The 14,262-nt window shown below is 34.9% G+C and overlaps 1 protein-coding gene across 3 annotated transcripts in view; it reads right to left on the bottom strand.

The window, feature by feature from the left end:
• The window catches only part of Gpatch8 (G-patch domain containing 8), a 94,839-nt gene that overhangs the window by 14,386 nt on the left and 66,191 nt on the right, over positions 1-14,262 (bottom strand). For all 3 annotated transcript variants that reach the window (XM_027947043.2, XM_071603717.1, XM_071603716.1), the window contains one exon: positions 9,049-9,192. In XM_027947043.2, the coding sequence (XP_027802844.1) occupies positions 9,049-9,192 (144 nt within the window). The remainder of the gene's footprint in view (positions 1-9,048; positions 9,193-14,262) is intronic.

The following is a 14,262-nucleotide window of genomic DNA, read 5'->3' as shown; positions in this document are numbered from 1 at the left end:
GGTAATCGGGCTTCATAGCAGATCATCTTTAAAATACCCCTTAAGAAATATGACATTTTACCACTGAGCTATATCCCAGTATTATCTTCTTTGAGACAGGTTCTCAATAAATTGCTTAGGGCCTTGCTAAGTTGCTGAAGCTAGCATCAAACTTGTTGTTCTCCTGCTTCAGCCTCCCCCAAATATGGCTTCTTTCTATTGTGTTTCTAGAACTTTTAAGACAGTTATTACTTTGTCAATCGAAAGGAGCAGCACTGTTCCTTCTAAATTGTGTATGAACTGGGAATAAATGAGACAAAAATATTTCTGCACATAATTTCCCTAACAATATAGTAAGAGTCTGTCCAAAAGAGTGACTTTTTATAAAAGTCTTTTATTAATCTTTTTTTGTATCTTCTGGCGCTTTCTTCTATCAAAACTAAATTTGATGTTTATATTTGATTGAATATACTTAACTAGGAATAAGTTCAATTATTATTCTCAAGTATTTAAAGTCTACTAAATAATTAATTAATTATCTGCAGTACTGAGGATTGAACCCAGTGGCACCCTATCACTGAGATACAGCCCCAGCCCTTTTTATTTTGAGAAAGGGTCTTGCTAAATTGCTGAAGTTGTTTTCAAACTTGCAACTCTCCTATTTCAGCCTTAAGTTGTTTTCAAACTTGCAACTCTCCTATTTCAGCCTTCTAAGTACCTGGGATTACAAGTGTGCACTGTTGCACCCAGCTTCTACCATCTAAATTTAAAGAAAACAACAAAACAAAACAAAAAAAAAAACAAACCAAAGTTCCCATGTGAAAGGTATTTTAGGTATCATAAAGCAGGCACAATTTAAAGTTCAATAGTCTATGCCACTAAAAATCCTGTGTTCTGTATTTACTCAGCTCTACAGAAAAAGCCTGATTTTGTCTCTTTAGCATTAAAATATTATTCACGGTTTGTTTCTCTGACCAGACAGTAACAAGTCTCCCAGAACAAGGACTAAGGCTGTCCTAACACTGCAATGTCCAGACTGTTTGTTTGACCAAAAAAAAAGAGAGATGCTCAATAAATATTTATCAAATTGGTTTGATTTTTGTTTTCTTTCTTTCATTCACTCATTCACCCATTCATTAGCACTGGGGATTGAACCCAGGGACACTCTATCACCGAGCAACATACCCAGTTCTTTTTATTTTTTATTTTGAGATAGGGTCTCACTAAGTTGCTGAAGCTGGCTTTGACTTGTGACCCTCCTGCTTCAGCCTCCTGACCCACTGGGATAACAAGCATGTACCACTGCACCCAGCAAGCATATTCAAGGTTTATATATGTTGTAAGCAGTGAGTTATTCCTTTTTATTGACAAAATAATATTTCCTTGTATGGGTATACTATAGTTTATTTATTCATCAACTGATGCATGGATTTTGGGTTATTTCTATGTTTGGCTATTACGAATAATGCTGTTATGAACACTATTGAACAAGTGTTTGTGTAGACATGTTTTCATTTCTCTTGGATAAAATTGGTCATATGGTAATTCTAGGTTTTAATATTTTCAGTAAGTATCAATCTGTTTTCCAGAAGGGCTGCACCACCTTATTATTTCATTAGCAATATAGGAGGGTTCAACCTTCTCCAAAACCTCTCCTAAACTGGTTAATTATATCTTGCCTTTTTTGGGGGTAGAATGGGGTTGAGAAAGAAACTCAGGGCTCATATATGTTAAGTATGTGCTCTACCACTGAACTATATCCCCAGCTTTGTGTCTTTTTTAAAATTTTAGACATGCCAGTGGGTGTGAAATGGTAGCTCATTGTGTTTTTGTGAGTTTAAGTATAGACTATGTCCCTCCAGATCATACCTGGAGACAAATATTTGCCCTGTATGTAAAATTTGAAGAAACATAATTTATAAGGGATACTTGGGTTAAAAAAAAATATAAGAGCAGCATCTCAGTTCAGAGTTCTCTTTATAGTACTGTCATTCACAAACTTGTATTTATCTTTAATCTTGCTTTAATCTTTCAGACTACAATAGAACACAACAGCCTAATCCCAGAATTTCCAAACTACAGTCTATCACTATGATGAACTTAAGATTACAGGGCAGAAAACAGGTTGAAATGGCACAACATGAAAAAGGTTGAATCATTTTTATTTATATTGGGATTGTGTGGCAAGATGAATAACAATTAGAAATACACAAGAGGATGCCTATTTACCTGAAATATTAGTTCCTGAAGGATATAAGATTAACACTACTCATAAAAGCATAACATTTCCCTAAGTAGACATAAGATTTTTTTCCCTTAATTAGGGTGTGATTGCTGGGTTTAAGTAGACTAATTCCAAAGTTAAGCATAGGGTATGAGTACATAAGATTTAAAAGGTGAAAAGGCTGAAAACATGCTCAATTTATAGAAAACTGATAAAACGATTCAATGTTCTATCAAGCAAAATAGTCCCAAAGAAAATAGCATCTATAGTAATACTAAGCACAAGTGAATTTAAAATTTTCATCTTCCTGCCAGAGGTTAGTAAAACAAAACAACAGTATGTTCAAGTTCTGAGATGGATTCCTCTCTTCATATTTGTTTGTTTTTCTCTCTCCCACTCTTTACCCAATGCTAGAGATGAAATCCAGTGCCTCACACATGCTAGGCAAGTGTTCTATCACTGAGCTATGCCCACAGCCCTTTTTTGTTTCTCAAAGCATAGCTTCAAAAGTGAACTGTGTTGTTTAAGTCAACATTTATGAACCTCTGGGATTCCTAAGTTCTGTGATTTTCCATTTTTGCCAATAATTACTTTATTTTTTTGAAGGATAAACATTCTAGGAACACCCAAAATACAGAGCACCTAAAGAATAACTTCAGGAGTATCTGATCTTGGTGGTTTTAAAAATTCTTTTAAGTGTGATGGTCTCTTAATTTTAGCTCTTAGGAGTATCTTATCTTGCCTTTTTTATTTACTTCTGTGTTCTTCCTTCACTGAATATCAAAACAACACTTAAAAAAAAAAAAAAGGTTACATTTCTTCAAAACTGCAGTGGTTTGGCAGAAGTACAACTTGCTTTGCTGTGCCTATTTGTCCTGATGCTATATGCATGAAGCATATAGAGAATCAAATGCTGGAAAATATCTTGAGAGACAAATATCCAATAACTAAATGGTAAAACCACAAGTGGAAAGTGACCACTCCAAATTTTAATGAAGTCTTTGTGAAGTCCAAAAATGATCATTCCTTCTATCATCAAGAATTTCTCAGAATACATTTAAATTCAGAACCTATTTTATTTTTGAGCAATGAGGGAAATTCTAAAATTCTTTTGTCTTTTGTAATATATACTACTGGGTACTGAAATAGTCAACTAACAATAAGTAATTATCAAAAAGCAGCAACAAGTTGAGACAAGTTAACTAAATAATGTATTAATACATTCCATCCTACAACTCAAATTAGAGAAATCACTGGTTACTGTTAATGCCTTCATTCATGTTAGTTCAGTTATTTAAAGCTTAGAAAACTAGTACTATTATTCACAGCTAAAACAGACCTTTGTAGTAAATAAGATTTCAGTCTTTTCAGAATGTGTAAAAAGTACAGGGGTTTTCATACTAAGATTATTTTAGCAGAAAAAAAAGGCAAGCTGAAAACATTCTTTCCTGACTGAGATTCTGATTCCTTCTACAAGTTAAAGGGATTTCTGAAACCTCTTTACAATGTGTTTTGACAAGTGGTCACTGAAATAGCAAGGAAGCTGGTTCCAACACCATCAGTAAGGGCACAACTCTTCAATGTGCTACTTCCCCAAGAGTCAGTCAGAACTCATGGGGGTGGGGGTAATAGGCCTGTGTCAGAAACTCAAGTGTTCAGAGGGGTATGGCAGATAACATAATGGGTCAGTCACATAGATGGATGTATGAGAAAAGATGAAAACCAGAGCTAATTGTACAATGAACAAAGAGACAACTTTAATTAATGGTTATGTTGAAATGTAGGCCCAAAGTCAGATATTTCAATTTTTCTCAAGATAAGCCAAAGCCTGAATTATGTAAACTCTCCTGAATAAAGTTTGTTTGTTTTTTAAATAAAGAGATAGGGTCTTGCTATATTGTGCACACTGGCCCTCAACTGCTAGCCTCAAGTGATCTTTCTACCTCAGCCTCTCAAGTAGCTAGAACTACAGATATGCACCACTGTGACCTGCTTCGATTTTTTTTTAAAACATTGGGAACCAATTAAAATTAACGAGGGAAAAATAACACCATGAAGACCAGACAAAGTACATGGGTGAGACAATTTGTGATCTGCTTATGTACCTGAAGGACCCTTAGTGGCACAAATAGAAGATAAAATTAGAAGAATTAAAAAAGAAAGAAAAGAAAAACAAGCAAACAAACAAACAAAAGACGACTCCTGAAAAGGTAACAAGGGACCAAGAAAGGGGGGAAAAGGCATTGACTATTATTATTATCATTTTCCCAGTACTGGGGATTGAATCCAAGGCCTTATACATGGCTAGCACTCTACTATTGAACTACATCTCTTGCCTTTTTATTTATTTTATTTTGGGGAGCATGGGAGTACTAGGGGCAATTTACCACTGAGTTACATCCCTGACCCTTTTTTAGGGGGAGGGAGGAGTACTAGGGATTGAACTCAGGGGCACTTCGCCACTGAGCTACATCCCCAGCCCTGTTTTGTTATGTTATTTAGAGACAGGGTCTCACTGAGTCCCTTAGCACCTCACTTTCGCAGAGGCTGGCTTTGAACTCGCAATCCTCCTGCCTCAGCCTCCTGAGCCACTGGGATTATAAGTGTGCACCACTGTGCCCAGCTCCCTGACAATTTTTATTTTTTCTTTTGACACAGGGACTTATTAAGTTGCTGAGTCTGGCCTTGAATTGGCAGTCCTCCTACCTTCCAGTCCCAAGTTGCTGGTATCATAAGCATGTGCCCCCATACCTGGCTCCAGCCTTTAAAAAAATATATATATATATAATTTTTTTTTTTTTTTTTGTACTCGGGGTTGAACTCAGGGGCACTTGACCACTGAGCCACATTCCCAGTCCTATTTTGTATTTTATTTAGAGAAAAGGTCTCACGGACTTGTGCACCTTGCAGTTCCTGAGGCTGTCTTTGAACTCACAATCCTCCCAGCCCAGCCTCTAGAGCTGCTGGGATTAGAGGCATGGGCCACTGAACCTGGCTAAAAAAATTTTTTGAGACAGTAACTTGTAAAGCTACCCAGAGTGGCCTCAACTTGAGATCCTCCTGCCTCAGCTTCCTGAGTCACTGGGATTATAGGGATGTGTCACTGTGCCCAGCTCCAGACAAGTATTTTTAAAAAACATACAAATGATTAAAAAGATTAAGGATGGGAATGGAAAAATCTTTAGTTTCAATTTAACTCAAAATAAAGCCAAGAGAGGTAAGAGATGATCAACTTAATGTTCACTGAGTACACATTAGAACTTATAAAATAGCTTCAAAAAATGGGTTATCTTTTGAGGAAGTGTAGGGACTATCTTTGGAGATTTCAAAATGTAATAAAAGTGATCACTTGAAAACTAATGTTAAACTACTGAGAAGAGCCAAAATGTTCTGCTAGTTTTTACATTTATGAAGATTAAGATGGGTCTTTTTCTTCTTCTTTTTTTTTAAGTTGTTGATAGACCTTTATTTTATTTATTTATATGTGGTGCTGAGAATGGAAGCCAGTGTTTCACACATGCCAGGCAAGGGCGCTACTACTGAGCCACAGCCCCCCTAAGCTGGGTCTCAAAATTTTTACATTAATAACTTCATAAGACCTTAGAAAATTTGAGAAAAACTAGTAGAGGGAGAGGCATATGACACCTTCCCTCACCATAAATAAGGGCAACTATGTAGCTTTTTTTTTTGAGGGATTATTTGAGCTTAGTAAAGGTAAGGGTATTTTCAGGTCCTGCATATACTAGTAGTTTACCACTTAAAGGTCATTTCTTTGAAAAACTTCAATAGTCAAAATTTGATGGAAGATGCAAACTAAGGATTACTAATGTGGGGTAAAGTACTTACCTATTATCTCAGATTCATAATAATCCTGTGTGCCTTCCTGGAAGACAAGACAGGGTGTCTTTATGATTTTAGAGCATGAATTTGGGAAAATGGTAGGCCCATTTGTACACTGAGTTCATGTCCATGAAAGAGGAATGAAAAATACCCTATCTCTTATTAGGGGTTATTTAATTGTGTTATACAAAGGTCAATTAAAGGTTCCTTAGAAATTCAAAGTGAAGAAAAGAATTGCATAAAAATTTAGTACTGGTCTTAATGTTGATAAATTTACAACATCCTATTTCAAGATTCTACCATTTGCAGTAAGATAGCAATATGAAGAAAGGTTTTGAAAAGGCCTACATTTCAACCAAATGAATAACACTCCATCAAAAACAAAACAAAAAATAAACTTAAAGTACATCTGTTCTTTTAATAGTTAAGATGAGTTTTTGATTAAGGTGAAGAAATGAATTCATGTGCTCATTAATCATATAAGCTAAAGATTTTTCCCAGACCAGGGATCACAGACACTGTTTCAGCGGATAGGTATAGTTCATTTCTCAATGAGAAATTCTTTCTTTCTTTCTTTCTTTTTTAAGGTTTTTTTTTTTTTTTTTTTTTTTTTTTTTGTAGTTGTAGATGGACAGCATTGCCTTTATGAGAAATTCTTAATTTTATATTTTGATTTTGATTATGATCTAAACAAGTAATCAGTGAATATTTTGGGTTACTTTGATGAGCACTTCATAAATGTTTACAACATCATTAGGGATGTAAAATGATGATATGTTTGTACTAAGCAAAGGCCAAATGATATTACAATATTACATGTATCTGAATGTTTTCAGTAGTTCTAACAGTATAGGGCTTTTTAATCTCAGCACTATTGATTGCCATTTTGGTCCAGGTAATTGTTTGTTTCAGTGGGCTTTCCTATGCATTGTAAGAATGGCCTTTACTCACTTCATGTCAATAACACTACCCCACTAGTTGTGACAACCAAAAATGTCTATAGAGATTGCCAAGTGCTCCTGGGGGACAAAATCTCCCCAGGTTGAGAACTACTGCAACAGAGAACAGTGGTGAAAGAACTGAGTTAATACAATGTGAGCAGGAGAGTAAACAGGTGGATTTAATAAACCAAAGCTATCAATAATTTTCTACCTCACTCAGGATGGGAGCAACACTACTAAAACATTATCATAAGTCAATTAAATTAAGGTCCACAGGAATTTTATTAGTGCTATACTATAGTTCAGATTTAATTTGTAAATCTGTTTTGGTCAAATTTTTCCCTGTAAAAAGCAACTAAAAAAAAAAAAAAAAAAGACTTCACTTAAAAAAAAATAAAAAATAATGATTTTTCTATATAGTATTCAAGTTTGAGTTACACTTCCCCTGGTTTACTTCTAGCTGAAACTTTACTCAAAAGACTTCCTATCAACTAGAAGTATAATCCTTCTATATGTTCTTTTTATGCCTTAAGTATCATCTGGGGCCTTTTAATATATCACAGACACTTTTTTTAAAAATGTTTTTTATAGTAGATGGACACAATACCTTTATTTCATTTTTATGTGGTGCTGAGGATCGAACCTAGTGCCTCACACATGCTAGGCAAGCACTCTACCAACTGAGCTATATCCCCAGCCCTCACAGACACTTCTTAACCCAAGAAATTCTCAAGAGCCCAAAAAGGTAGGCAAGTACCTCTGTCTTTGTTAATACTATCAAAAATGATAACTTGAAAATTGGAAATTACAAACACAGTGAAAAACTGGAAAAGTTACTGATAAACAGTATTCAAACTGGGCATGGGGGCACACACCTGTAATCACAGTAGCTCAGGAGGCTGAGATAAGAAGATCACAAGTTCAAAACCAGCCTTCTCAAGCACAGCTGACAGTATATTAAAAGCAATATCCCAAAGGAGTGTAATAAATTGAAAAGCTGCCTTGAATATAATTTTATCTAGAAGAATCTTAACTTGGTTATATATGATTAAATATTGAAAGGATTGTTGCAAAAAAAAAAAAAAAAAGCCCATCACAACCAGCTTACAAACTCTCCTTGTCACAGTAAAACTTGGTCAAAGCTTGTCTTTTGTGCATGGAAATCTTCATCTTCCACTGGTTACATGGAAGATGAAGGAAAAGCTAAAAAATAAATAAATTAAAAAGAAATTTTTTTGCGGGTTCAACAGTTCCAGCTTAAAGACACAAAATTATAAGTCTAACAAATACAAATATTATACCCCACAAAGTCCTAGCAAGTCATGCAAAGTCCTACAAAATCAAAAGGCTCAAAATTCTTTAATGAGCCAGATTTGTCCTACAGATCCTAAAAATTCTTTTCCCCTTTCTAAACTTCCCATGGGAATTACTGCCAGAAATTAATCAGGTACAAGTTTCTTTTCTAACTCAATAAAAGCAAAAGAATGCAAAGAAAGAATAATTAATTTCTCAACTCTTTCAACGTGCAGCATTAGAGATGTTCTTTGTTTATTTTAAAAGTTAGATAGCAGCTAATTTTATTTTCCTTCTCAAGATTTATCCACCTTCCAAGGTAGTGAATAACAAAACAACTTACTGGTAGAAAACAATAGTGAATAAAACATAAACTCTTAGATTCACAGGTTAAAAAGACCACAGCTTAGAATAACTCTTTTAAATTTAACAAAGGGAGAAATGGAAACAAAGCTTCTGGCAATCCTAACTGAATTACCAAATTAAATAAAAATTTAGAAATTCCTTAAAGCCACAAATACATAAGGTTTATGAAACTCACAATTCTTCATTATACTTAACATAGGGGTGGGGAGTGGCAGGGACAGGAAGGGGGTGTCTATGTCAGGACTTCTGCTACTAAGAAAAATCAAGTATGTCAGATGACTTCATATAAAGATTGGAAGACCAGAAACTACAGTCACCAGGTTTTTTGGGTACACTCAAAAAATTCAAAAGTGATAGCAAGAGATAAAGTATCCTTAGCCTTGTTAGGAAATAATTATCCCTCACCTGCTTGTGTGCATGATCATAGGAGTTAATGTGGTTGTCAAATTCCTGATGTTTCTGATACTGTTTATCACAGAGTTCACAGTAAAAGTTGGCTCTGAGGTCTTCCAAGGCTTTGGCAATTGCCTTCTCTTTGTCGACATAATCCTGTAAGAACCAGAAAATAACAAAAAATAAACTTGGTAGAACCTAAAAGGAATGTTACAGTCTTATCTAGCAGAGAGAGCTTTCATAAAATTTAGTGGTACTAGTAAAAGCTGGATGAAACACAAGTAGCAATTTGGTGAGGCAATTTGTTTGTGGTTGAACTAACAGTTAATTTCAAATAAAAAATCTAAGAGCGTAATTTTACTTTCCCTTTGGCAATATGGTAGACAAAATACTCTGAACAGTCCTACTCCATCACTGGCTAAAAACCAACAGATTCAATATAAAACAATATTTATTTATTTAGTACTGAGTTGAACCCAGGGGTGCTTAACCACTAAGGTACATCCCCAGCCCCCTTTTTAATTTTTAGGTACTAGAGATTTAACCCAGGGGTGCTTTAACACCGAGCTATATCCCCAGCCTTTTTTGTTTTTATTTTGACACAGGGTCTCACTAAGTTGCTTAGGGCCTGGCTGAATTGCTAAGGCTGGCCTTTAATTTGTGATAGTCCTGTCTCAGCCTCCCAAACTTCTGGGATTACAGGCGTGCCTGGCTCATTTTCTATTTTGAGACAGGGTCTTGCTAAATTGCTGAGGTTGGTCTTGAACTTGCAATCCTACTGCCTCAGCCTCCTCAATCAGTGGGATTACAGGTGTGAGCCACCATTCCTGGCTTACAACAATTTTAAGGCATTCCTGGAAACATAGGAAGAAAAGTAAATCACGAAAAGGAACCATAGGAGAAAATAAAACTAAACTATGAACTGAAATTGAAACCTGAGTTCCTTAGGACATGTGAATGACACAAGGATGTGTCACTGGGATTTGAACAAGATGAGGTACGAGAACATTCATTAAACAGAAGAACATGGGATGGAGAAATTCCAGGATCATAGAAAATTTTGAATAAGAATGTTCCAGTGATATTTTTCATCACACACACACACACTCACAAGTCCATCAACCGATGAACAAGTAATTGTCACACTTTCATAAAATATCATAATATAATTTTGCCATAGAAATTACTGATGATACATGCTATAACATGGAAGAACCTTGAAAACACAGATAAATGAAAGAAATCAGACACCAAAACATATTGTACAACTCCATATATTTGAAATACTCAAATTATATTAAAGTAGATTAAATGGTTACTAAGGGAATGGGGAAGGAAGGAAGAACAAATGGCTGAAAGGTACAAGGGTTTCTTTTTGGGGTAACATAAATGTGCCAGAATTAGTGGTGATGGATACACAACATTGTGAATATGCTAAAAATCATTAAACTATATTACTATAAAATGGTTAATTGGTCAATATGGTGTTGTATGAATTTTATCAATAACAACAACAAAATCTACCTTAAAAAATGCAAGATAATAATAAACCAAAATTCAGGATAGTGCTTTAAAGGAGGAAAAAAAGGAATGTAATTATATAGTTAATGATAATGCTTTTTTTCTAAATTAACTAGAAGACAAACAATTGCTTATAGTTTTTCTTTGTATCTTACACATATTTAAAAAAATACCTTGTCAATATTTAATGAAATAATAAGGTGCTAAATGGATCTACAGTTTTTTTTTTGTTGTTGTTTGTTTGTTTTGTTTTTTCTGTTAAAGGCCAAATAGCTATCCAGCTTGAAAAGTATACAACTTTTGAGTCCAGCATAATAGAGAATGTCTGTCATTCAGAACCACTGGGGATGTTGAAGCAGGAGGATTATAAGTTCAAGGTCAACTGGGCAACTTAGTGACCCTGTCTCAAAAAAACAACCACCACCAAAACAAAAACAAAAACAAAAAACAAACAAGCAAAAAAAAAAAAAAAACCCCAAGAGCTGGGGATATAGCCCAATGGCAGAGGGTTCCATCTCTAGTATGGGGTGGGGGGGTGGGGGGTGGAATTTTAAACAGGTGCAATGAGATGTGCCAGTTGTCCCAACTATTCTAGAGTGGGAGGTGGGAAGATCACATGTGCCCAGGAGTTAAAATCAGCCTGGGCAACACAGTGAGACAACATCTCAAAAAATACATAAAAAATGAAAATGTGTATATTTCAGACAATTCACCAAATATCTCTGGCTTTTTCTATTATTTCAAATAATTTATTTATTCAACCAATATAGAGTACTTAAATGCCAAGCACAGTATTGAATATAGTGTTTTTATTTGCAAGCCAATAGACACAGTCTCTCCTCAAAGCCCTTTCTGACCAGTATAATAATAAGTGAATGTACAAAAATTTATAATTATAAAAGAGGATGTTACAAGAGAATAAGGTAGAAAGGAGAATTGTTTAAATTGGTTGACTAGTAAAGATGTCTAATGAGGGTAATATTGAAGCTAAAAAGGATAAAAACGAACTCTGAAAGAAGATGAAACATGGTATCATGACAATTCTTGGCTATAGACAGTGCAGAAAGAAAAACAGGGTCCAAGTCTGGACCTGAAGAATGCCATATCCAAAGTTCAGGCAGAAAAAGGAGACAATAAGAGAATTTACACAGAAGCAACAATAAAGATTAAAAAGAGAAATTCACAAAAGTATCAACTTTTAAAACTAAAGGAGCTGGGTATGGTGGCACACACCTGTAATCCTAGAGACTTGGTTTGAGGCCAGTCTGGGCAACTTAGTGAGACCCTGTCTCAAAATAAAAAATGAAAAGGAACTGGGACTGTAGCTCAGTGGTAAAGCACATCTGAGCCCCAGTTACACCCACACATACACATACATAGAAAAAGAAAGGAATGTGATACTTTCATGTCTTAGGCATGTAATAAACCTCATGTTTTCCCTTTTATGAAAAGAAAATGTTTTAAATAGACATAATGGCCCATTGTATTGAATGCTGCCAAGAAACAGAATAGGAAAAAAATATTGAAAAGGTCTTTTGGATTTAACAGAGGTATTTAGTGGTCTTGAATAAAGTAGCTCAGTAAAAAGTACAAAAGCCATTGAAGAGTGAATACAGAGCAACAGGGAGAAGAAAATGGGGAGGGAAGGAAGTTGGAAGGGGGGAGATTTCACCATATTATAATTCCAGATAAAATAAAACATACAAAAATTTAACATATTGCGGAGTTCAAATACAACAAGTGGATAGCCCCCTAGTTACATGATGATAAGGTCTCAGGAGCCTACAAAAATCTCAGATATGAAGGATTGGTCTCATCCTTAAAATGAGGACCAGAAACACAGCACTCTCCTTGAAATCATTAAGAAATTTGCCATTGCTTTTCTAGTGGTCTCTAGCTTGCCATTTATTTTTCATTTAAGTGATATTTTCCCCAGCATTTTATTATGGAAATTGTCAAACATACAGAAAAGTTGAAATAACTATGCTATGAATACACATTAGGATTATGTAAATATGTTTTTTAAAAAGCTCTGAGAGTTGATGCCTCTTTAAAAACTGTTAAAATTTTATTTTTTTTTAAATTAGTTGCTGAAGACAATACAATGATCTTGACATATCATACATTTGATTCAAATAGGGTATGAATTCTCATTTTTCCACGTGTACATATTGCAGGATCACATTGTTTATACATCCATGTGTATACATACAGCAATCCTAGTGTCAGTTGTATTCTGCTGCCCTCCCTATCTCCCCTCCCCTAAAATTTTATTCTTTTCTCCATTTTACCGTTTTTTATTGTTTAAATAATGCCCTGCTCTTGCTGTTTTTTCATTTATTCCTGCCTTTTTGAATATTTTAGATATTCTTATGCTTTTTTCAAAATCTATCTGCAATACTTTATATGTGTTTTATTTAGTTTTTTGGTACTAGGGATTGAACCCAGGGGCACTTAACAGCCAAACCACATCTCCAGCCTTTTAATTTTTTTTTTTTTGAGTCACTAAGTTTCTCACTAAGTTGCTTAGGGCCTCTGAATTGCTGAGACTGGCTTTGAACTCAAGATCCTCCTGCTTAGCCTCCCAAGTCACTGGGATTATAGGCATGAGCCACCACGCCTGGCTACTTAATAGTGTTTTTATAGTTAGTTGCTTCTCCTGACTTTCTCACCATGGTTTGTCTTCTTTTGTGGTTTGTAATTTTGATTGCCATCCCATTCTCTGTAGGAGTTCCTCACATCCTGGATTTTAGAAGGAGTCACTTCCATATATACCTTGTCCAGAGCCTTCACTGGATATGGACTGATTTTAGAAAGCTAATATCTAAGCCAAGAATTCCTGCTGTGAATGAAAAATGTAAATTCCTTAAGGTCTACAAGTGACTTAAGTGTGAAATTCTAACTTCTTATATAGGACTCTTTCCATTTCTACCCTGATAGGGACATCTAGAAAAAAATAAACTTTGCTTTTTTTTTTTTTAATATTTTTTAGTTGTTGATGGACCTTTATTTTATTTATTTGTATGTGATACTGAGAATCGAACCTAGTGCCTCACACATGCTAGGCAAGCGTGTTACCACTGAGCCACAACCCCAGTCCCTGCTTTTTTCCTTTTACATTTTAAATATGTAATTTACCTTCAATTAATTATTTGAGGTTGTGAAATTATTGTTATGTTCCAAAATTAATGTTATGTTCCATATGAAAAGGTTGGAACCAAAAGGTTCCACTTATCTTAGAACCTTTTATTGAGCTGGGTGGGGGTAGCTCAGGGGTAAAGTGCTTGCCTAAAGTGTACAGTGTATACAAGACACTGTGTTTAATACTCAACATTAGCACCACCACTACCCCCAAAAAAGCCTCCTCTTATTGAAAAGTTTATTCTTTTCCCTACCTTCTTTGTTTAGTTAGTAGCAAAATATGTAAGAGTGTGCATCTTGGTTATTTTTTCTGTTCCATTAGCCTATCCCTGTGCCAAGATCATACTATCTTACTTATCATAGCTTTATGAAGACTTTTATGACTGGTAGAGCAAGTCCTTCTATCTTACATAGTTGTTTATGACTGCTTTGACTATTCTTGGCTTTTGGCAGTTCCATATAAATTTTAGAATCAGCCTATCAAGTTCCAACAAAATCCCATTGGGAATTTCATTGTGTATTACACAATGAAATATATGAGGAATTATATATGAAGAATTTTTT

The sequence above is a fragment of the Marmota flaviventris genome, chromosome 17 (genome assembly GCF_047511675.1).
Source record: "Marmota flaviventris isolate mMarFla1 chromosome 17, mMarFla1.hap1, whole genome shotgun sequence".
Taxonomy (NCBI): Eukaryota; Metazoa; Chordata; class Mammalia; order Rodentia; family Sciuridae; genus Marmota; species Marmota flaviventris.
The sequence above is the reverse complement of the archived record's forward strand: the minus strand, read 5'-3'. Positions and strand labels throughout refer to the sequence as shown.